We start from the raw sequence: 25,044 nt of genomic DNA, 5'->3' as shown, positions 1-25,044 counted from the left end.
GCGATAATATGAATGAATAATAATGGTGATTTTATGCAACGCAAACAGTCAGCAAAAGAATGGGACTCAATTATGGTTTTAAACGGAGATGTGATTGTCTGTGTAAAGATCTGTTATTACTTTTTCTTCCTTACTAAAAAGTGCAACCCATTATTTTCACAAACTTTTTGTTTTATTAAATTGTCTTGCAACAAGATTTGGCCGCTATACAATAGCCATTGCATAAGAACTTCCTGTCACAACTGATGGAATGTGAGTTTTTATTACGGATCTACAACCTACGGATATATGAGAGGTGTGGAAGCAAGTGCTTATTTAAGTCTTTTTCATTCCTTCTTTTGTGTCACGTTTTGCAACATACCTCAAACTGTTCGGCCATTTTGGATTGTCCAGTTATGGGGTCGACAGTGCAAAGGTCAGAGTACACAGTGGCAAAGTTCACGGCGGGAATAGAACTGTCGCTCAGTTTCAAGGCTTCCCCCAGAGCTTTGTGTAGAAACTCGTACTGTTCCTAGTTAACACAGGAGGAAGTCTTAGGTATTTATTTAATAGAATGTAATAATTTTCAAAATTTGACAATGGACTTACGGTGAATTTAATGTCTCAATTATCCAGCTCTGAGACTGTATAAACATTGACATCTTGTGAACAGTTTTTAATGTGAAAAAAGACAATAACACAGTGAGGCATATTGTATTTATTTACTTATTTGATTGGTGTTTTACGCCGTACTCAAGAATATTTCACCAGCATTATCGTGGGAGGAAACCGGGCAGAGTCCGGAGGAAACCCACAACCATCCAAAGGCTGCTGACTGACCTTCACACGTACGGCCATATTGTAACACAGCTTAATAATGAGCGCATAGGAGCAATTCCGCCATTGACGTTCAGCATGACGGTAGATGTACTGTTATTGGATGTGGCGTCATGTCCGGTTGCTTTAGCATTGTGTTTCTGTGACTCATTCACTGAGATCGTCTTGCCACAAGGAGACTTCGTGATGACCGACTTAATGTTTTCGGATTCGACATAAACATTAAATCTCCAGTCACGTAAACAACAGGAACGTGAAAAAGACACCATCCAATATCCTAGTTTCACACATATTCCTTTAACTGTGAAACCTATCATTATACTTTCCAGCATGGATTATATTTGCAATTTAATAAACGACTTATAAAATAGGGTGTAAAACTTGAGCAGCGACGACAGTGTGATAACTGGCACATGGTAACACGTCAATGATGAAATACTTCCTTTTGTCAGTTTAGGCCTACCGCTTTTAGGTTTTTTTATTTTAACTGTTCATGTAAATGCTTAAATAGTAGCCCCCTAGCGTCATGACATAGGTAGAATAATGTAAAAAAAACATAGAGCGATGTCCACTGCAATATATTATACGTCACTGGTCTACAATAGCCAAGAATCTCGGCTGTGATCTTTTATTATGAGGTTAATCGTAGATCACAGCAGAGGAGCCTTCCAGGTATTTAAGAAGGGCTCAGTGCGGAGAAACTCCGGGCAGCAAAAATGCACCAATACATGCATTAACCGGGCAAAACTCCAATATCTTATGTTCACCGAGACATTCTCTGTTCCTCTGTTAATTTTTTTCCACATTCCCTAGCCTTCACGACCAGTAAATCCAAGATAATTCACAGTTGTGACATACGCCCACATGCCGTGTCGACATCATGACCATTGGATTGCTCCTCCCCGCGCATACGTGTTTGACCTTTCACGACATAACTTTGTTTTGATCAGCTGGCTGTCAGTTTTGACGGACAGAAAGCCTTGTGACTGCGGAGGCGCGAATTCGAAATTGATTGAAGGCTGTGGAGCAGAATGATCCCAGATCCCACAGTTTGCGCGAACTGTCAAATTAAGTCTGCAGTTAAAAACAAGAGAGGGCTTTTCTTCTGCACCCGTTCCATTCTAAATTTCACGGAAAGCTCCACCGCTGCTGCGCATGTGCGCCTCGCTGACTCAGATTTTATAAATATGATAGCGCGTGGAGACTTGCTAAATATGAGTTTATTTTCGACTTCGGCTAAGATTTACAGGAGAATGATGATGTAAAGGCAAGTAGCGATTGTGGAAAAATGTGCGTAAATATTTTAGCTTTCAGAATTGCCATGTTTTATGTGTATTGAGGACGAATCTAACGCGCATGCATCGGAATTGAACGAGGGGGTAGCTCTCTGTAAGCATTATGCCGGAATCGGGTCCACATCGCTCTCGGGCTAAGGGTGGCCAGTGGTCCCCGCGAATCAATATATATAAGCTACCCTTAGACCGAGGTCTCGGACCATGGTCTTGAATTACTCAAAATACTGTAATGTCATCGCATTTAATATACAAACCCATTAAAACAATATGCAAAGGGGCCATGCCTCGGGGGTTCCAAAGTCCACCAGTAGAATCCTGGTTTAGGGGTTCATTCTAACTGTTCATGTAAATACAGTTAGATCATTGACTTTAGACGGTTACAATACCTGTGTCTGCACCATGTTGACCCGCTGTTGTCTTAAAGCCATCACACAGGACAGCACATCGACAACGCCTTCCTCCTTAGCCTGGTTGATCAGGTAGTCCAGAGCTATGAACGTCCCGGTACGTCCGATTCCAGCACTGTTCCAACAAAGGCAAAGTATATTTAACGTCCACAAAACTGAAAGGACCGTCCTCACGGTGCATGCGATTTGATTGGTCAATGCATTCGATTTGTAACATAAAAATAAAGCTTCCTCCATTTCTCTCGACTAGCTCACAACCCGGTGAATGCGATGCAAATCGGAACGATTCGACTGTTCGAATGACGGTTATATGCTATAAGTTGGTATTACAAATCGCACCGTGAGAACGGGCCTTATGAGTAGAGGCACAAAAGACGACCCAAGACTATTCTCGACATGACGATTTTGGTAAACATACCCGTATTCTCAGTAAGACTTATGTTTCGGCAATATGGTCAAAAACATCAAAAAGCGACGTCATCATAGAACTTTACGGGCGTCGCTTTGAAACACGGGATCCTGGGATAGTTTGAATGGTTGAGCAAGTTGTACTCGTGAAATTAAAACATGATATTAAAATCAGTCGGTTAAGGTTTGTGTACGAAATAAATTGCACCTGTATATTTTATACTTCTCCAATCATATGTGACCTGGTAGCTTACTATTTTTGCAGTCCTGTGAACACAAGAGATAGATGAATGGGATCTAGTTTGAATCAGGTTAAATGTGTACAGCTGGAAAGACGAACCTGCAATGGACAACAATCGGTCCAGGTAAAGCTGATCTGTACTCCAGAACTTTGTCCCGGAAGTCTAGAAGCTCGGTGGCGTCGGACGGAGCGCCATGGTCTGGCCAGGCCGTGAAGTGGAACTGCTTAAGCATCTTTGTTTTATTATCCATCTACATGAAGGAGACATCCATATCAGGTGAGTAGCACATGTCTTTACGGTATGATCATATGGTAATGACCGAAAAATATATGTAGTTACGTACCAATGGCTCGGGGAAAAATGGAAGAGGGTTGAAGTTTCATTTTCACTTTAAGCAAATATATGATCAGTTCTTATAATACAAAACGCTTAATCATAAAACCGTTTGTAAATCGATAAAACTTTGCTAAGGAACTATGCCATGGCAGAATTCATCTGATTTTGATCAAGATAGTCATACCAAGCACTGCGAATTAAGTCTGCAAGCTAACGTTTTAGACGAATAAGTCGAGACGATGTAGATTTGAGTTAGCCTACCGATAGAGACTGTAGAGTACGCGACTCTAATAATTTAAAAATGTCACTAACATCCTTGTATTTTGTGTACCTAATTCGGTTTAAGCCATAGTGCTAGGTGACTTGTAGGTTGCAGCTATTTACGTATTTACGTGAAGAGTTATAGTAAAAATCTTGAGATAAAGCGACAAGGGGTTACGTGTGACCATTTGTCGTCAACATACCACACTGTCGTCGCTTCTATGCTTTTACCCGCTATTCTGCATGTAGTGTCTTATTGCCTTACCTTAGTGTGAGTCAGCACCAGTGTTCTGATTGTGTAGTTCGCATAAACCTCCTTGTCAACGATGGCCACCTCAATGACACCAATTTGTACGGAACCTTCATTAGGCCAGTACTGGTTACACTTTTTCTATGACGTAACGGAATAACACAGAAAGTATAGAAATTGCAACACATCAGTTGTCTTTTTTCATTAATTTATATCAACAGTTTTTTAACGTTTATTCAAGAATATGTTTCTTATGACACAGACATTCTGACTGGCTGTGTGTGTGTGTGTGTGTGTTGGGTTCCATACTCCTTATAGCGGATGTGCCGCTCTCTTCGCTCGCTTCACATCACTCCCGCCACTAGAAGCTGGACCTCCGGAGGCTGTGCAAGGCATGTAGGCTTGTTTAGGCTTGGTATCACCATTGGTGTCCTCGCACGGAACTACTTAATCAGCATTCATCAATAAAATTGAGTCACGTGTTGGTTAGAATAATATTGTGAATATTTTATATAAAAGAGAGTGCATTTATATAAGGTATTGTTAGAAACAAAATAGGTTGAAATCTAGCTTTTTGTGTTTCCTGACTTCACTTTCTGCCTCATCACTGTGACACCAGTGACCTTGGCGTTGTCCAAGACTTCTGTACAAAATTTGCTAGTGGTGGCAGTGATGTAAGGTTGGTTGGGTTCAGGGCTTACCTTCAGCGATCTAATATGTAGTACACATTGCCAAAGTTTAGCAAGAAAACAAAACTAAAAGAATCGAAAAAAGGATAAGTTATTGTGGAATTACTCTGACCGCAGGTTTTCTTGGTTAACTAAGATGAATTAACAAAGTGGCGAGGACAACAACATTTGTTTGAGATTTACTTTTGTTTCTTCGGTCAAATTAGTCACCATGACAACTGTCCCAACATCCTGCTCCCAGATCATGCGCATGAAGTCGTTTATAATGAGATCAGTAGGCCCTGTGGAGACGAATAGAAACAGTGTATGAAGGTATGGCACATCCAGACATTGAAAACAAAGTTTTATACATACCGAGAGTATTGTCTTCTGCCTTAAGTATTGATCGGACGACATTTAACGCCATACTCAAGAATTTGTCACTGATATGACGGCGGTTGTGTCTATGGGTAGCGGGGACCGGAGTGTCCGGGGTAAACCACGGAACTCTTGACCTTAAAACAGTGGCAGAAACATCGAGAGCTGGATTCGAAGACGCAATCTCATTGGGCTGACGGTTGCAACGAAGACCAATATTTTATGATATAGACCAGTAGCATATAAATATAACGAAGGCTGTCAAATAATTGGTATATTAAGACGAATGTTGAACTTTTGCGGAACTTAAACAATGTTAACACAGTCAACCAAGATATGTTTGACGTCACATCAGGCATTCTGTGGATTAGAATATATACACGTTGAAACTGACATTCCCATATTAGGCGTCAACCATAATGGACCTTACAGTACATTAATCGTGAGAAATCATTTCCAATGTAACGTTTACACAAACCACCAAAAAACCGAAAAAAGTCAAGATTATAACATTACATGCATTGTAAGAACTATTTACCTTGGGAGGCGATGTATTCTTTGGTTTCTTGTATCCCTGAAGGGAAATGTATATCAATACTTTAAATTATAGACAGTTACGGGGTATACTCAGAAATTTTACGTGCCATAAAAGGACTTTGTCTAATAATAAATCTCCTTTATAGTCTTATTTAAACTATTTGAAGCACTTTTTTTTGTATTTGACTGGAAGTAATGTGTACATCACGGGGCGGTAAAAAATAAAGATATACGGGCTTAAATAAGGGAAAAGACACGGTATAGGCATAGAATAAGAGCTAACATAAGGTAAGCTTAAATAAAGGGAAAGACAGGGTATGGGTGTAGAATAAGGGCTAACATAACATAAGCCTAAATAAGGGGAAAGGTGGGGTATAGGCGTAGAATAAGGGCTAAGATAAGGTGAGCTTAAATAAAGGGAAGACATGGAATTGGCGTAGAATAAGGGCTAAGATAAGGTAAGATTAAATAAGGTAAAGGTGGGGTATAGGCGTAGAATAAGGGCTAAGATAAGGTAAGCTTAAATAAGAGGAAAACGGGGTATAGGCGTAGAACAAGGGCTAACATAAGGTAAGCTTAAATAAGGGGAAAGACAGGATTTAGGCGTGGAATACGAGTATAGGTAAAGTACCCTATTTGTTCTAGTTTTTTAGACAGATATTAGAAGTGATGAAAGTAGAATAATACATTTCTTTACCAGCCATTTGGAAAAGTAAAGATATGAGTATGTTGTTGATTTGGATGGGTCTAGTCATGTGAGGAAGAGAAGCTCAATATTCCTGCTACAATTACATAAATATGAGCTAAAATGAGGACACCAGGTGTCCCCAAAATTAGGGTAAGCTTAAATAAGGGTAAAGGCAGGGTATGAGGCGTAGAATAAGGGCTAGGATAAAGGTAAACTTAAATAAGTGGGAAGATAGGGCATAGGTGTAGAATAAGGGTTAAGATAACGTAAGCTTAGATAAGGGTAAAGGACAGGGCATTAGGCGTAGAATAAGGGCTAAAGATATAAAGTAAGCTTAAATAAGGAGAAGACAGGGTAATAGTCGTGGAATAAGGGCTTACATAACTTAAGCATAAATACGGAGAAAGACAATGTAGAGGCGTAGAATAAGGGTTAAGATGAGGTTAAGTTAACAAGGGGAAAGACAGAGTATAGGCGGCGTAGAATAAGGGTTAAGATAAGGTAAATTTAAATAAGAGGAAAGACAGGGTAATAGGCGTAAAAATAAGGGTTCAGAAAAGGTAAGCGCAAATAAAAAATATACAGTAGGCGTCAGATAAACGAACATATAGGCTTGTACGGTAGATTTACTGATTGTGATAAAGATAAGGCAAGAAAACGATAGATTAAGTTTTAAAATTAAAGCAAACTACAACTGTATATATTATATTTAAATTGTTCTTAATCACTAATATTTGATCTACGTCGATGTAAGAGGCGTTTATGTAATCTGATTTGTCACTGGTCCCCCGATGTTCTAAAACAACACGGGAGTGGTCATCTGAAAAAAAAATTGGAGAAAAGACATTTAAAGTAAATGTTAAACATTGCATTTGTGTTTATAGTCACTTCCGTGTTTGGAAATTCATGCGCACAAAACTTTTCAAAGTAAACTGCCAAAAACAAATTACAGCATTACTGAACAGATGGATTCCAACAAGTGAATGCCTGAATTTATTTGATTTATTATTTGATTTATTTGTTTGATTTATTTATTTGATTTATTTGTTTGATTATTTATTTGATTTATTTGTTTGATTAAAAACTGAAGGTTTTTTACCTGATACCATATGGGTTAGTGTTATTGGTGGAGAAAACCAGAGTACCTGTTGTAAACCACCGACCTTAGCCAAGTTACTTGCAAACTTTCCTGAACATGAATATTCATATACGTACACCATACTGGTGGAAGACAAGTGGTTTTTGGCGAACGTTAAAACATTGCAATCAGAAATACGTTCCGTTGACGAGTAAAACCTTGTGAAAAAAAAGTGATGTGACGTGGCATCAGAAAGATTTGGGTCCGAAAAGCCACTTTATTTTATCCTGCCTTATATGATTTTTATGACGTGGCCAAAAATTCTAAAAACATGGATGAAAATAGTTTGGGGACAGCTTTGATCGGCACTGTTAATGCAATACCATACATAATCAGCATTGATTTAATCACATAGTTTATGTTTACTTTGATGGAAAAACACCTTGACGTCATCATTCTGGCTATATAATGGCGGCTGCATACTTGAGTGAGTAGCGTGGGTGGATTTAAATATGTTTTTCTTCTGATGTATAGTGGCTTTGCGCATAAAGTTATGGTCTCAAAAGAATTTCTGTTGGTAACTTTTAGCAAGTTGTAGCTTCTGTCATGGCGTTCTCCTTTAAAAGCAAAGAGCACACTAAAATAAAGCATATATCAGATGAAAGACAATGAAAATAATTGGGTATATATTTGGGTATTTTTTTAGAATTTTTCTAACCGAGTAAAATTGTGTTAAAAGATCAGATTCTATGGTGGTCTGTTGGGACCCAGAATTAATCAATTACATCACATATATTCTTTATGTCTGAAATAATTTGTTTTAAGGTCAAATTAACGAATGCATTCATAGATCTATATGTATATGCATTTTGAATGATGAAATGTAGCAGTCTAATGTGTGTTAAGTAGCAAAAACCTTATATGACGTCACTGGTCCAACTGTGGTCAGGACTACCACAGAATAAAATAATCAAATACATTTTACTACGTTAAATAAAATGTGAAAAAAAATAAATTCGGCTCTTTTCCTGGACAGTTTTTAATGGTCTTTCATCTGATGTATACTTCGTTTTAGTGTTTTCTTTGTCTTTAAAGAATGTATGGAATATCTCTATTTCAATTATTTTTAATTGAAGGATGGAAACTTACAGGCGACAAGATCCTTGTAGCGACTTTTCAGCTTGTTGTATGGTAGGTCCGCCACTTCGTGCTTGGCATGGAGTCCAACGGGAAATTTCTGATCAGAGAGGGGATATGATTTACGTAATTTATAATTCAAATAAATACTTGGTACTAAGTAATTCAATTCATATTCGGTAAACATCGAACACTAATGTATCAACCCCCCCCCCCACACACACACACACACACCTCCCAAATATATATATATGTATGTTAATTCGAAATGATGAGACAGTATATCGTAATTACAAGAGAAATGTCTAGTAATTACGAGAACACTATCTAGTAATTGTGAGATACTTTTAAACTATGGCATATGGTAGCATCTTTACGTTGAGGTCAAACTGTTGGCTCGGACTCGTATATGCCGTCTTGATTATATTCAGAAATTAGCGTTGGTTTTAAACGAAATTTTAGAACACTATTCAGACTTTAAGTGCATTGCATATATTCTTACATCAACAACTTTAAGAAGTGAGTTTACCGCAAAGTCGGTCTTGAATCCATCGGATGCCATTTTGTTTTGGACATGTTGCCAGAATTCCTCTACCGGAACTGACGTGGACAATTGATTCTCGTAGGTTGCCTCTGGCTGCCCTTGATTTACATAAACCACCATTTCTTCTGCTTCATGCCCTGGCAATAAATACAACATCAACTAAACTTTCACATGAGCTCAAACGCCGACAATACAGATATTATCATTTAAATTCTATTATTATTCTACTATTTCTGTAGATAGAGAATGAATTAATAAGAAAACAAGGCTGGCGCAGAAGATATTGAATGCTATGTTTTAATCAGACATTTTGCATGAAGAAATTTACGTTCTTTGGCAAACGGACTTACTTCTCTGTGGATCCGTGAAAGGAAAAGGAATCATGGTTTACGCGGACTACTTTCCTTATCAATTCATGAATCCTATACATGACGACGCTGTAGTTTGAGGGTAATTCTTACGTCTTATAAGATGTTAAAGGATACTGCCCTTTTTCAACAGCTTAATATTTAGATCTGAGCAAAATTCTTGTGAACGTTACTTCTGTATAATGTACACCTGTGCACGAAACAGTGAATTAAACACTTATACGCCTACTTCATTTTATGTTTTCATTACCCTTAAACACTTATACGCCTACTTCATTTTATGTTTTCATTACCCTTAAACACTTATACGCCTACTTCATTTTATGTTTTCATCACCCTTAAAAAGAGTAACGCCGTTGTTGTTCGCATACCTGTATTGCTTTGTTGTTCCTCCACTACCAGCTGGATGTCTTGTCCATTTTTCCTCACAGATGGGGATTCACAGAGCTTGGTATCCTTTGAAGATGGGCGACGCCTCCTAACAGAAATCTTCATTATACAATAGCCAATCATGCAGTCTTTATGACATTGCGATGAATTATTTTTAGACTGGCCACCTCTGACACCAAAATATTTGCTTGCTTTTTTGTGGCTTAAAAGACACATGAACGTTTTGTATTTATTTCTTTGTGTGCAGATGATCGTGTGTAATAACATATAACAGTACAAATTTCACTTTGTGTGTGGGGGTGGGGGGTAAAAATGGCTTTAAGGTACAGTTTTCTTAAGGCCCCAACGGTCAGTCCGAAAATTAAGTAGCTTGCAGAGGTAACGTCAACGATGATCCCTGTTTTAAAAGAACTCTGTCGGGAACAGACATAGCGGATCTGGCCGAATGGGGACGTGGGTGTGGGGGACAGACCGAATGGGAGCGGGTATAGGGGCGCGGAGGTTGCGCTAAGATGGCCCGTACAAGTCATGCAGTATCTGTGTACATGTCACCTTACCCACACTGTAGCGATACGGTTCATCGGGCTCGGGGCACTTAACAGGTATAAAAATACCCCCAAAATGAAATTTTTAAACAAAAATTCAAGGGCATAATTTTCTTCATTTAGCATGGAAACATCCTTTATCATGTATCCTTTAAGGTCAATTTCACTATTATTTCTATAGGTGGCCTTGTAACATATATAATCTTTTGATTACGTGTATGTGAAAAAGCAACCCCTAACGGGAATGACTTTGTAGACGCTAACTGATTGTCACTGTTAAGAAAGCAAAGCTTTAGATCAAAGGGAAGATGTATATAAAATATCAGACAGACAGAGTGACCCCAGTACAACCCCTAATAACTTCACTGCGAGGGGTATAAAACCATTACATCTTACCACTTAATGGGTACTATTGAACTCTCAATCCATTTCACATCATATCCGGTGTTAACAACAACGAGGTACTTGTCATGATTGGACAGAATGATAAGTTTAGTCAAATGACCCGACAAAATGGAGAAACCAATCCAGCTGACTGGAATCCCCGAAAGGGAGTGCGAATTGAAATAACCACGCGCAAAAAAGTTGAAAAATAACTTGCTTGCCATTTTAAATAACCAGTAACTTAGTCTTTGTGAGGCAATGTTATTAAGGTTGCCTGTCTCCCCCTTTCACTGGATTTTTCCTACTGGATTTTCTGCAAACCAACTGTTATTACTAATATGCCTTGTTAACTTGATAAAACTGAGATTTTGTGATGTTTTTGTGCAACAAAAATCATCCTGCTCTGTGGATTTGAAAGCGAAAATACATTACATTGTTTGATTGAACACAAGTAAGAACACTATACAAATTTACCTGAAAAGGATGATCGCTACAACAACAAGACAAAGTACGAGGACACCGACAATACCACCAGCTATACCACCGGTCATTTTATTCCGATGTGAAGCTGCAAAAAAAAAAAAAATAACAACAATATTGCAGTGTAGCAGTAATATGAAGAAGAAGAAGAAGTAAAAAATCATACTTCTCTCTGTCTTTCAGGAAGGAATGAAAGGTGCAATTCGTGCTCTGAACCTTGCTAATCATTACCCTTCAGGGGAAACATACAGTTTTCTGTTTAAAGCGAGAAATGAAAACACCAAATACACATTCTACACCCTACATGTATAGACATCATTCCAATTTACTAAAAACACACAGCCTCTGTTTTCAGGAAAGGATGAAAAACACCAAACACTCTAATCCCTAAATACCATTCCCCTTTAGGAGAAACAAACAGCCCCTGTTTTCGGGAAGGGATGAAAAACGCCAAACACTCTAAACCCTAAATACCATTCCCCTTTAGGAGAAACAAACAGCCCCTGTTTTCAGGAAGGGATGAAAAACACCAAACACTCTAAACCCTAAATATCATTCCCCTTTAGGACAAACAAACGACCTCTGTTTTCGGGAAGGGATGAAAAACGCCAAACATTCTAAACCCTAAATATCATTCCCCTGAAGGAGAAACATACAGCCTCTGTTTTCAGGAAGGGATGAAAAACGCCAAACACTCTAAACCCTAAATATCATTCCTCTTTAGGAGAAACAAACAGCCTCTGTTTTCAGGAAGGGATGAAAAACGCCAAACACTTTAATCCCTAAATATCATTCCCCTTTAGGAGAAACATACTGCTTCTGTCTTTCAGAATAGAATGAAAAACGCTAAATACGCATTGTAAACAGTATTCCTCTTCACTGGCATTATAATGTTCTCTGCTTTCAAGAAAGGGGTGAAAGAAAGTCACGAAAGATATAGTGAACTTTCCAGAAATCATTTCCCTTTTGGAGAAAAAAAGGCCTGGTGCTATCTGTCTTCAAGACAGGAATGAATGAAAAAAACTAAATACACACTTTACACCATGGAGTTCACTTTTCTTTAGGGGGAACAAACTGTTATGATTATCTGTCTTCTAAGAAAAAATGAAAAACAGCAAATAAGCCAGTCCTGTTCACCAGGTTGGAAGCCTTCCATAGACCCGGGTAAGCTACTGGAATGTCCGTATGTTTTTCATTTTAGTGTGAGTGTGGCATGGATCCGGGAGGACCTTCTTTGGAGATTTGAAAAATATGACAGGAAAGGAACCCAGAATGTTTTCCTCTTGGAACTGTTATATGTTTAGTTGTATAGTTGTTGTTGTTTTAAGAAGAGCAGGAACCAAAAGAATGTAAACAATTGTTGAGGCCGTTCGAGGTACCTGTAAGACGAGGGGTTAATAATATCTTCCTTACTAAAGGAAGGCCAACCACGTGTACTTATGATTACTTTAGTTTGCCTTCGTCTATTCCGAATTTTCGTAATACATGGGTTACTTCCCTTTTCAAGGAATTACCTCCCTTGACTCTAAGCTGTCTCTTTTATTTCAGTCTTGAAATGAACCATTGCTAAACTGTTTTTTCGCTGTTGTTTCGTCATATGCTATCCACTGTCCAGGAAATCATCACTAAACTTAGGTTTCCGGTATCTTCAAGCAGAAAAGAGTGTAGGTCTATTTTAAACATAAATTTCTGGCGCAATACACATATAAGATACCTTCTTCGCAGCCATCGCCCACAAAGCCGTCGCGGCATCCTTTCTGACACATTCCAGTAGTAATGTCACATCCTTCAGTTCCACAACCAGTGCTACATTGCCGGGAGCAGTTGTCTCCCCATAATCCTGTCTCGCACGCTAGAAGAAAAGAAAAATGGCTGTATGTCGCCCAGGTTTTCGTCCATTGATATCTTTTAATGCACTCCGAAGACAGAATCTGTGTTGAGATAAAATACTTATTTTCTTGTAAATGTATTGATGAGACGAATTACTGATATCTTCGTAGTCTGGACTGTCTGTTTGTCCATCATATTGGAAGATCTGATACTGCGCCAGGCGTCGTGAAAGTATGAAAGTATGTATGTTCTTTGAAGGTAAAGAAAACAGTATAACGGGACGTACATGTCATATGAATGACCATTAAAGGAGAAAAAAAAAACATAAAAACGATGCCAAGATCAGATAAAAGAGCGTAAAAAAGTATTTGCAAATTTGGTCTTATGGTGGAGTTTTTTTTTCAGGAAAAAAAAAGACATTTGAAAATACTGGGAATATTTATTAAACATGTGTTACATCATCATTTAAATCATTATTACACAAATATTATATATACCAAAAGGTGGTCCCAAATACCTATCATTCCCACCCTTATTTTCAAGTGTTTAAAGAGAAATTAAATAGAAATATTGAACACCTTATTTACAACTAACTTTTTGCACTCTTTTATCTGAACTAATTTTTACATTCTCTCCGCCATTAAACACTGTTCATAAACATAATTTGATTCATTTCTTCAGGGCTCAGTGATGTATTTAAAGTTCTTTTGCATTTAAAGCAAGATGACAATTCATAAGAGTGAGATTTCAGTATATAAAATTCCAGCACTTTGTCACGTCAAATACTTACGTGTATGGCACGTGATGTCTGTGTATAAGTATCCAGCCGAGCAGCGGGGATTCCCCCCAACAAAGGGGCATTCTCCTGACCTCTTGTTACACATAGTCCCGTTATAGCAGTTACCGCACGATTTTAGACAGTCCTCGCCGTAGGTACCATTTTGACATTCTGTAAAATGATACATCTGCTATATATTTCTGTACAGGTCTCACCAATAAATTGTTCTCACATGCTGAAATAAACAGCGTAATAATTACATTCTGTTCACGTTTTAGAAATATGTCAAGTTTTTTTGGGCGGCAAAAAGTATTGTCACATTACTGGTTAGAAAGCCACCACAATGACGACACAATGAATAATATATAAGGTGAATTGGTTATGAGATTTCACAATGTACTCTTAACGGTACATTTTGTGGATCTTAGGATTCACAATTTTTTTTTTTAAATCATTACAACCACAAACCTGCATCACATTTTTCTTGGAAATATCCCGGCATGCATCTTGGCTGGTCTGATCTGTCCGGACAGAGACCAAATATGGTGTCACAAACGCCATGTCCTTCAGCACAGGATCCACAATCCTCCAAACAGTCCGGTCCGTACTTACCGTTGCTACAAGCTTAAAGATGTGAGCTGATAAATAATTGAAAAAATTTTTTTCCACAATTTAACGACAACATCCACCAGTGAATGATTATGGCTTAACGCCACATCGACAGTATTGCCGACATACATTGGCGAGAGGATGTTTAAACTAATAGACAATAAGTGGTCTTCGATGAGATAATGAGAACATCAAATAAATATCAAACATAAACAGACAGACACTTTTAAAACCAGTTAAATAAAACAATACAAGTGCTAGTTAACCGCCACCGCCCCCGCATCCGCCCCCCCCCCCCCCCCTCCCCGCGCGAGCATTATATTTTACTACAAGATGACATAACGTTTTCTTTAAATATAATGTTCACATGCAAAACACGATTCCTTTCCTTGAGTTTTTCAGTTGTCATCTATCCAGTCGAGGGGGTTAGCACGCTAGTGTGGCACAATGACCCAGAAGCCTCTCACAAAAGCTGTAATCACCAACGTCGTATAAGTGAAATATTCTTGAGTACGGTATAAAGCATGAATCAAATAAATAAATACCCTTGGAACACTGATCAGCGTTTGTCTCATCATTACATTGTCTAAACTATAACAAGACAGGATATGGTATGCATTTTTAATTGATTAACAAATTTCATTTAGCGAGTCGCCTATATGTCTGGAAGTCTATATTATTGTAAGGAGAATGAAATGCACTATCCAACATGCAACTTACTGTTGAATAATTATGACGTCACCCGAGGCAATACGTTCTTAGTGTCGAAGCTAAGCTTGTGGAGCTTAACATTATGAGTTAGAAAAAGTATTCTAACTGCATTTTCCTTGTAATAATATGGACGTTCAACATGTGAATATGTAGAGCTTGGGTTGTTACGTCTCACTGACTAAAGGCAATATTGGTGGCGAATTTGACTGATTTTACAGACAGCTGAATATAGGCTACTCTCTAAAAAAAAACTAGACTGTAGTTGTACAATTATTTATATATTAAATCAACTTTTCACCCAGAACTCGGTAATATCTGATATATAGTCAGGCGGAGGAAATAATACTGGAGGAAAGCTGAACAGCTTTTCCTATACATGAAGAATCCCCTAAATTAAGGGCGTAGCTCTAACTCTGGATTCACAAAGACAATCTCAAAGGGCCAATGTCAAGTTATCATTGAGAAGGGTCTTTTTTTCTGCTGGTGAACTAAGCATCCCAGAGTCCTGACCCCAGGGCCTGACCTCGGGATCACGAAGCAATCTTAGACTTTAGTCAAAGTTTCAAATCACGTTAAAATGTATATTTCTTACGTAACAAGATCGAAACACTGCATGATATTGTGAATTCTGGGTAACTTATTGAAAAATAAATTTCAGGAAAGGAACATACTAAATTTAATGATTGAAATTTTGACTTAAGTCTAAGATCGTTTCGTGATCCCAGGGCCTGGTGCCTTTGCATTGTTTTAATGTTTCTGTGTACTACCGTGTACTAACAATTGCCACACCGATGAACAGTTAAAATAAAACCCGCAACCGAGGTGATTTGACAGAGTCCGTATTTCACGGGCTATCTGTAACCATTTGTCAGCCATCACACTGTCGTCGCTGCTTTGGTTTTTTCTATATATGCTTACGTCTTCAATTGTATTTTCTTTCTTCTTCTTTTGTTTAACAGTAACGGTATAGAAATAAAGAAAGGTAAAAGCAATATGTCACTTTCTCAGAAATCAGACGAGTATGCCTGAGTAAAAATCAACATTAATGCCAAAGAGAAGTTGAACGATCACAGCCTTTGTTCTGAAAACTCCGTGAAACGTTCTTGAGTAAACATACCATACAGAAAGCACATTTAACTTTGCTTACTTGTAACGCATCTGGGGCCACTAAATCCAGCCGAGCACTGGGGATGGTCTCGGGATATAGGGCAATACCCATTTCTCGAGTCGCAAACAGCACCGTTAAAACAACTGCCACACTGATAAGGACAGTCTGCTCCCCAAGTTCCGTTATCACAAACTGAAAAATAAAGCACCAACGATGCTATACTAAGCTGTCTACACTGAATTAATCATCTAAAATTTGGCTTTGAAGGCTATTTAGGTTTTCTCATGCATCTAAATCGAGTCAAAACCAGATTTCAGAATTGCTAACCCTTTCAAAACAAAATCGTCGGCGAAAATTATTGAATAATATCAATCGGGCACCTGTGAGAAGACGTGCAATGACTTACAAAAGATTTCGTTTGACCTATTCACCATCTGGTTTCACAGCAATCCAAAATGTATTAACCATACATTACCACAGCTAAATGTCAGTCAGGACATTGGTTTCCCTTCCTCTACGCTTCATCCGAAATAACTAAGATTATATTATTTATTGTTATTTACTTTTCGTTTAAGCCATTATTTGTTAACGAAAGTGTTTAAGAGTAGATCCAGCTGGCTTCCTCTCTGGTCGTACGTGGGAAGGTCTGCCAGCAACCTGCGGATGATCGTGGGCTTCCCCTGGGCACTACCCGTTTTCCTCTCACTACAATACTGGCCGCGGTGGTATAAGTCAAATATTATTGAGTACGGCGTAAAACACCAATCAAATAAATAAATTAAAAGTAGAATATAAGTATTGACATATAGCTATGCCTCTCTCCTAATATGAAATGTGTAAATCATTATTTTTAAGATACTGATTCTGCCTGTCATAACTTGCCGTTCTAAAATAGAGGGATATGCAGCCTGTTGTAGTGATATGGCTTAGGGGGCTTAGTGTGTTCGGGTCCATGCCTATGTGCATGTTTTTATTCCGTCTTTTTATTTATGTATGTATATTTATTTATTTATTGGTGTTATACGCCGTATTCAAGAATATTTCACTTATGCGACGGCGACCAGCATTATGGTGGGAGGAAACCGGACATAGCCCGGGGGAAACCCTCAAACATCCGCAGGTTGCCGACAGTCCTTCTCACGTACGGCCGAAGAGGAAGGCAGCATGAGCTGGATTTGAACTCAGAGCGACCACATTGGTGACAGGCGCGCTAACCAACTATTCCGTCTTGTTGATACGTTCATTACATGGTTGAATGCATAAATGAATGAATGCGTGGGGTTTTCCGTCGTACTTAACAATTTTTCAGTCATACGACTTCGAAGAGTCATTGGGTGTGTGTACATATAATGTGTCTTCTTGCGACAGGGTGAGTCCATGCTGCCAAAGTGATGCCTTCACTGAAGTTTCATGCCGAAGACACCAGACATGACACTCCACCCAGTCACATTATGCTCACACCGGGCCAACCTGGGGCCGAATTCATGAAGCATACTTAGTACTCAGTAGCCCTTAGCTAAGTGTATATATCTAAAACATAGGTCGTCATGATATTTACGGGCAAACTTAGCTGAGTGAGCTTCATGAAACTGGCCCCTGTTCTTTTTCCTTGCTCTTAACCCTTAGCGCTGAGCGCCAAGCAAGACAGCAGCAAAGTACTATTTTAAAGTCTTTGGTATGACCCGACCCGAGTCTGATCTTGGGTTTCTCGACTTCGAGGCATGTACCATGACGATTGCTGTACGAATGTGTGTTACGAGACATTACCTTGGCCACTAATTACATTTGGACCCTAATCTTTGTTATCTAACAATGTACGCCATGTCAAAGTTGGCGAGAGATCCGTTTTAACATAAAATGGTAAAGAGACATATGAAACAAGACATAAACCATTCCATTTTCATTTAACATAGAGATAAACAACAATACAAAAGATCTTAATAATGCAGGATAAGATAATTAGATCCACACTTCTAGATACCTATAAGAATTATATATTCGTATTTTGCATGAATTTATACATACTTAAAGGACAAGACAGCAACTGGCTAAAGCATAATTCAATCAAAAGCGGGATACTCAAGCTTTGCATGTAAAAAGTATCATATTTTATTATTTAAATGAGATTGCTATCAGGTTGCGTGGCCTAGGCTGTGACGTAGCCTTTAACCATTCACTCCGTGAAGTGACAGATGATAACACAGAGCTACTTCATAAGATATCATATTGAGATCGCTTACAAGGATTTAGTTACGTGCAGCCGAAGGACCATTTCACAAAGTGTTGTGAGGCAGGTCTGAATCATTTAGGGACCACCACAGACGTAAATTCAGTTGATTTACAAGCCGTGTAATATTCAACGATGGTATCACGAATTATGTCAGACAGTAGCATACCGTAACGGCCCAAACCGCATTCATCTCCCCAGATACATTTTTTTTCGTTCATTTAAGCGTTTAATCAGCAGCTTCTCGAGAAAAAATACCAGTCTGTGCAAAATTCATTAGGGATGCCGAAGGTTTATGGGAATGAGAAGATGGCATCTCTCCACACAACGCTTAAAACTAATTAAAAGTCCTAAGATATAATTTTTTCTCTGAATTTATTGCAACATAAAAATTCGAATTTTGCTCTTTCGTCTTTCTCGCAAACAAGGGATGTTTTTTTTCTGATTTCGTTTCTAACATACAGTAAAATTATTGAAACGCCGTGTTCAAGCCGAGGTCATTTCTCTGACGTCCGCCATATAACAGGTCAGCATTGCTTCCATGTTAGAAGCCACCTCTACAAAACTTAAGCATAAAATCCAGCGACAGTCTAATGCCTAGATCAGTCTCAGAGGTACTTAGATTTATTCAGCATGAATCTAGTTGTACAACAATCCTGTTGTAATTTTGGAAACATTTAATAGAGGTCACAATCACCTGCGCAACACCTTCGGAGGCTACCACCTGAACGAGGAATACCCCAGACGTGCATCTGTAACTAGGGCACTGAAACAAGGTGGCTGGAGTTCCTTATAAATGATATAGTGGGCCTACTGTATCAACAGTTCAAGCAGTGGAAGAAATATTCTTTCAGTATGTTCAGTTTCCGAGAAAAGTATATTTGTCACTTGGGCCTTCGTCGCCGAAATCCACAACTTTTGTCATAGGCTACTGCTTAGCCTATTATACGGAAAATAGCTGGGGTAAACGTTACACCACCTTACCCTCGATAATGGAGACGTGCTGATTGTGTGATGGCGAAGTTTCAGTAAAATTTTACTGCGTTGAAAAAAATCCAAAACAATATTTAATCCCGGTTTAAGACACTTCAGGTGTTGTCTTTCACTTTAAAGGGATACAGAATTATTTTAGGTATGGAACATTTATTCAAGCGTGACAAAGGCTGTAAGATTTAACCCAGAAAACCATATCTCAGCTGTCAGCCAATCAGCGCCGATTCAGTATCCCTTTAAGTGCAGGACTGTTTACTTAAGTGAAGGTATAAGTCACATTTAATCAAAGTTCAGCGTGCATATTGTAAAGAATCGTAAGCTACATGTATGTACACTGCCCGTATTTGCAGCGTACATGTTTATCACGCATAGTTTTTTTTTCCACTCACCTTCTTCACACATCAGACCAGAATATCCCGCCTTGCATCTGGGTTGACCTGAACAGTGCCCGGATGTAGTGTTACAAGCGTACTTTCCATCTGCACACGCTCCACAGGACTTCGCGCAGTCGGGACCATATGTTCCTTGTGTACATCCTTAACAGAGGTCAGAATACAAAATATTACATAGTACGCATTTCTCAGTCGTCAGTGTGACGTACATGTATATTTTGAGGTGTTTGCATTTATACTGAGTGCACTCATATCTGGTATAAAATTAGGGAGTATCACTTAACATATATTACTATTACATACAATATGATTGGTATAGAGGTGCCAAAATGGTACTCAATTTTCAGATGAAAATATGAACTTTCATTAAGATTTAAGCAATACTTTAAGAAAGTATACAATAGTTATATAGTTAGTATATATATATATATATATATATATATATATATATATATATATATATATATATATATATATATATTAGGTGAAAACGAGATTCATTCGTAAACATTACGTTTCCACACCAGCGTGTAGGGCGCCTGATACGCTGCCTGCACTGCTATAGCCGTGCTTGGTGATGTGTAAAAATCGGACGCACTGATGGAAGACATGCTCTTAACCCATGTTTGTATGGTGTAGTTCAGACAGTCTCCTCGGCTGTTCGACATCTGTTCGTAATGTGTGTTAAACGATTCACGAGACGTTCAGAACGGGGACATTATCTGACGTACTGAAAATTCCTCTAGTATACAGCAAGTGTGGCAACCGTGTTCCGGTAACATGTGTCTTGCAACTTCCTATTGCGTTAATCCAAAGGAAAATATACCAACGGCTTGATCACGTTTATTTAACGTCACCTGTGAGATGACGTTGTGTTGTGTTCTAAACCTAACTGCTGAATGTTTGCAACCGCTTGAGTCAGACGTTCTAAGGAGAAAGAAAAACTGGCGGAGTAGGGTAACAGGAAACTTTAAATATACATATGGCAAGAGTGTCACGTGATCCATACCCTTTGTTTAAGACATGATTTCTTCCGTTACTGCACCTTACTTTTATGATCTTTTTCTTTGGCATTTCTTCAGGAAATGTTAATGCACGGTTAATTTTTTGGACGGAGTATATATACATACCTGTCTCGCAGTAACTACCCATGTAGCCAGCATCACACCTTGGGTTTGGAGAAACTTGGAAACAATCTGATCTGTCTTTATCACATTTGCCTTCCCAACAATGACCGCATTTTCTGCGACACGTTTCTCCCCAGCGACCGGAAACACATGCTGTCAAAGAAAAAGACGAGTACATTTGAAACCTATGTTCCTGAAGCTTTATTGTTCCTGTTTGCATGACGATAAAGACATGAACAGTGTGAGTTCTATTCGAACATTTGATGCCATTCGTCAAGGGTTTGATAGTTGCAGCGAATCAACGCTTAAACCCTCTTTAACCAACTCAATGGATTACATAATGTATCCGGGATGCTCCAGAAAATTTCACAGATCAGATGGCGCTTCGTTGTATGCAAATAATAAACCAATTCAGGAATGTCTGAAACATCTTTTGCTCTTTAGTGACAAACCTGCTTGCACAAAATTACGACCGTACCATTGATAAAAGTTTCAAAGAAGGCAAAGTGAAACGCGGTCAGTGCTTTCTTGGAGAAGCAGGTTGTGAGCTAAGTGTCAGAAACGTAAGTGTCAGAAACGTAAGTGTCAGAAACGTAAGTGTCTTGGATGAAAGCTCGCCAATGCAAATTTTTAACACTCTCTACAAGTTTCTATTATTTATTTATTTATTTATTTATTTATTTAATTGTTGCTTAGCGCCTCAGTCTGACTTAGAATTTCATACCCCAGAACTCATTATGTAATTGTTAACCCTCGTGTAAACCCCAGTACCCACTTTGTCCACTCTGTGTACCCCAGTGGGGACTGTGTGTGGGAGTCGTTGCTGATGTTCACTAAGGCCATAAATTTTTGTGCCAGTGGACCTTCCTGGCTGCTATCTAACCCTGGGAGAGAGAGGCAGTGGGGGGACTTATTGCCTATCTATCTGGTTTTCTAGGGGGTTAGAGACGAAAAATCTGCCTCTTTCTCCTAGGACAGCCGACCAGTAAAGACATAGTCACAGCAGCTTTTGTATACAATACTGTATTTTGTGTCTAGCCAAGAGTTTAGCCCTAGGGGCCCCAGGATGTTAGTGAGTGAGTGCCTGGGGTTTAACGTCGTTCTTAACAATTTTTCAGTCATATTACGACGACCCCAGGATGTTAGCATTAACACTAGTGTAATAGTTGTCTACTAAATAGCTTGAGCCATATGGGATCATTAGACATGTACTTTAATTTGGGGGGGGGGGGGCAATAAGTGAGTATACATATGTATATATTCTCCCTGTTCTTGCCCACTTTTGTCATGTTTACTTCAGTGTTCTAGGGTTTTGTTATTAAGATGTTAATCAGCAAAACACGGAAACTGTCTAAATTCAATACTTCCCATCTTTGGACTATGATGAATCAGATATTTCCACTGGTAATTTCAAGACACTGCATGTTATTGTCATGTTATTACCTTTGTTGTTAATATTTTGGTGCATATGCTGTAGTTTTTAAAGTACTATTTATAACCTTGTGTCCGCTTAAACCATTTAGTTACAAAGTGCCCTTTGTGCACTGCTAGTCACAGGCATATTAATCCCTAGAGGTAATGGTTAAGAGGTAATTTTCGTTCTCACATCTGGCAGTCATTAACTCCTGTACAGTGGGTTTGGCAAGAACCTCTTTCTCAGATTGTTTTGGTCATGTGACAAAATGGTAGCCTCCATTGAATGTGAACAAACCACTGCCACATATCTATACATTTCCGTGACAGATCATCAATGTGTCTTATATATTAATACCCTCAATGGTCATCAGTAGTAGCATGGATAATTAATGTGTAAATAATTTGTTTCTCAATTTCTATAATAAGTTGTGAACATGTTGATCACATGTAGCCAAGCTGCCTTAGATAATAATAGATTTAATCATTCTCGCTGTTACTTTGATTAAGATATTCTTACACATATAAATCCATGTGGTAATTTATTTTGAGGATTTATGTTCCACATTACAGTTTTATACATGTTTCTGATACACACGTTGGTTAGTTATAATGTATGTGATAACTACCCTAACTTGTATGTATTTTATATATACTTGCTATGTGCCTGAATGGGTGACACGCTGCTGACATATGCCAACTTAAATTGTCTGTGCAGGGAGAAGTTGTACTGTGCAACCACCCCATGGTTGAATCTTGGTATACTAGCATATATGATTTGCAACAATGGCCAATATTGAATATGCTAATTGTTCACACCGCTCTTGATCCGAGTGACGCGAGCCCGTTGTTATGTGACTTTGCAATTCAGTCAGTTATAATTAGGTAATTTGCAGTTTGCTGTTGTCACAGTTCTTTAACAGTACTAAGAATATGTTAGTCAGTTGTAAACTCCAATCATCCTTTGCCTGGTTATACCTTATACCTTATGGGGATAACCATGTGCACTGCCTGGTTATACCTTATACCTCATGGGGATAACCATGTGCATTGCCTGGTTACACCTTATACCTTATGGGGTTAACCATGCGCATTACCTGGTTATATTTTATACCTTATAGGGATAACCATGTGCATTGCCTCACTGTTCTTATATTAGTTATTACTAATTTGATAAATTTTATGTGTAGTTAATGTTTTATCACGATATTTTACACGCGTTTAAAACAGAGCTCTTTCTCCTAAGACAGCCGACCAGTAAAGACCTACACTCACAGCAGCTTTTGTATACGGCACTGTATTTTGTGTCTAGGTTAAGTCGGATGTCCCCACTAAAACAGAATAGGTCAACACTAAAACTGGCGTGTTCAAATCCAACGCATGCTAGCTTCCACTCCGGAGATACGTGGGTAGGTCTGGCACAACCTGCGGGTGGTCGTGGGCTTCCCCCGCCGTGGTATAAGTGAAATATTCTTGAGTACGGCGTAAAACACCAATCAAATAAATAAATAAATAAATCAAACTGGCATGTGGCGATTGAGCACACTATTTACCTTTTCCCTTCTTTCTTCTCTTTCCTATTGTTCTCTGTCAGTAAACTTGTATTTAACTGCAAGCGATAACTTTCAATGAGTTGGTGTGACTTCTTTCAAGTTGACTGTATCCAGAATTTGTTACCGCACACTGATAACGTGAGACAGTCCGGTGATAATATCTCGCCCCACAACCAGCTGTTGGACAATAGGCCTACCTTGATTGTATATTTAACAGGCTTAATCACCAGCTAAACTTTAAATAAACACTGTCTAATGCAGATAATGAACATGGTGACAGAGATATACATGTACATGTATATGTAAAAGTTTTTGTTTTACCCTAGCGGGTACATATAATATCCACTGCTAGTGTTTATTTGTTTCTTATCAGAATTTTTGTTTGTCTTAACTGACGTTCACCTTCACACCGAGTCCCTGTGACGTCACAGCCGGAACATGCCGTTGTCGTCACACATCGCTCGTCACATGTCTCACCGTACCATCCAGGTGCACAAACTGTCAGGAATGTAACGGATTTAAATTTATTAGTTAACATAGTTTCGTTAACACTGATTAAAGCATATCAAAAACAGTACGCCGCTGTTATTCCACTTAAAACTTTTTCCGAAAACAAAAACATGCTCCTGTTAAACTAGTTAAAATGCATATATTTGTATTCAGTCATAAAGTAAAGAAATATATTTGGGAGACGTACACATGTCGATGCAATATATTGATAGATTCTGAGTATCAATTGGTTTTGTACCAAATAAGAATAAAGACAGTTACAAACGCAATGGCAATGCAGAAAGATTGATAAAAATTTATGTAAATCACGATAATGGCAGCTTAGCATTGCGTTCATGTTCGACAATGACTAAAGGGTTTGCGCTGTGAAATCAACTTACCGTAGATGAGAACTTCACAGAGTGTCAGAGGTTCACCTTTGCGTGACCTTATCCTAATAGTGTTTCCAGACACCGGCCCCTCTGTACACTGCTTGCTAATAATCGACCCGGGATTGTAATAGGAGGGTGTCTCGTCTCTATAGCATCTTCTGTGACTGGTGGAGGAATTTCCCACAGACAGAGTGAAGCCCCTCAATCGAC

At 38.6% G+C, this 25,044-nt stretch overlaps 1 protein-coding gene and 1 long non-coding RNA gene across 2 annotated transcripts in view; both read right to left on the bottom strand.

The window, feature by feature from the left end:
- LOC135470773 (receptor-type tyrosine-protein phosphatase T-like) overlaps positions 1-20,528 on the bottom strand; it is a 28,864-nt gene extending 8,336 nt beyond the window's left edge. The window contains 18 exon segments of the mRNA XM_064749814.1: positions 362-511; positions 2,498-2,633; positions 3,267-3,418; positions 4,031-4,156; positions 4,888-4,962; positions 4,965-4,985; positions 5,600-5,635; positions 7,030-7,106; positions 8,514-8,601; positions 9,031-9,182; positions 9,785-9,891; positions 11,207-11,300; positions 12,927-13,064; positions 13,833-13,991; positions 14,289-14,444; positions 16,288-16,440; positions 19,858-20,004; positions 20,375-20,528. Of these exon segments, the coding sequence (XP_064605884.1) occupies positions 362-511; positions 2,498-2,633; positions 3,267-3,418; positions 4,031-4,156; positions 4,888-4,962; positions 4,965-4,985; positions 5,600-5,635; positions 7,030-7,106; positions 8,514-8,601; positions 9,031-9,182; positions 9,785-9,891; positions 11,207-11,300; positions 12,927-13,064; positions 13,833-13,991; positions 14,289-14,444; positions 16,288-16,440; positions 19,858-20,004; positions 20,375-20,528 (2,121 nt within the window).
- A 482-nt stretch (positions 20,529-21,010) lies between these two features.
- LOC135469719 (uncharacterized) lies at positions 21,011-25,044 on the bottom strand. Its single transcript, XR_010444356.1, has 3 exons — positions 24,844-25,044; positions 24,356-24,451; positions 21,011-21,140 (listed from the first exon to the last, which is right to left on the bottom strand). It is a non-coding gene; the product is annotated as an uncharacterized LOC135469719 (long non-coding RNA).

This window comes from Liolophura sinensis, chromosome 7 (assembly GCF_032854445.1).
Source record: "Liolophura sinensis isolate JHLJ2023 chromosome 7, CUHK_Ljap_v2, whole genome shotgun sequence".
Classification (NCBI taxonomy): domain Eukaryota; kingdom Metazoa; phylum Mollusca; class Polyplacophora; order Chitonida; family Chitonidae; genus Liolophura; species Liolophura sinensis.
The sequence above is the reverse complement of the archived record's forward strand: the minus strand, read 5'-3'. Positions and strand labels throughout refer to the sequence as shown.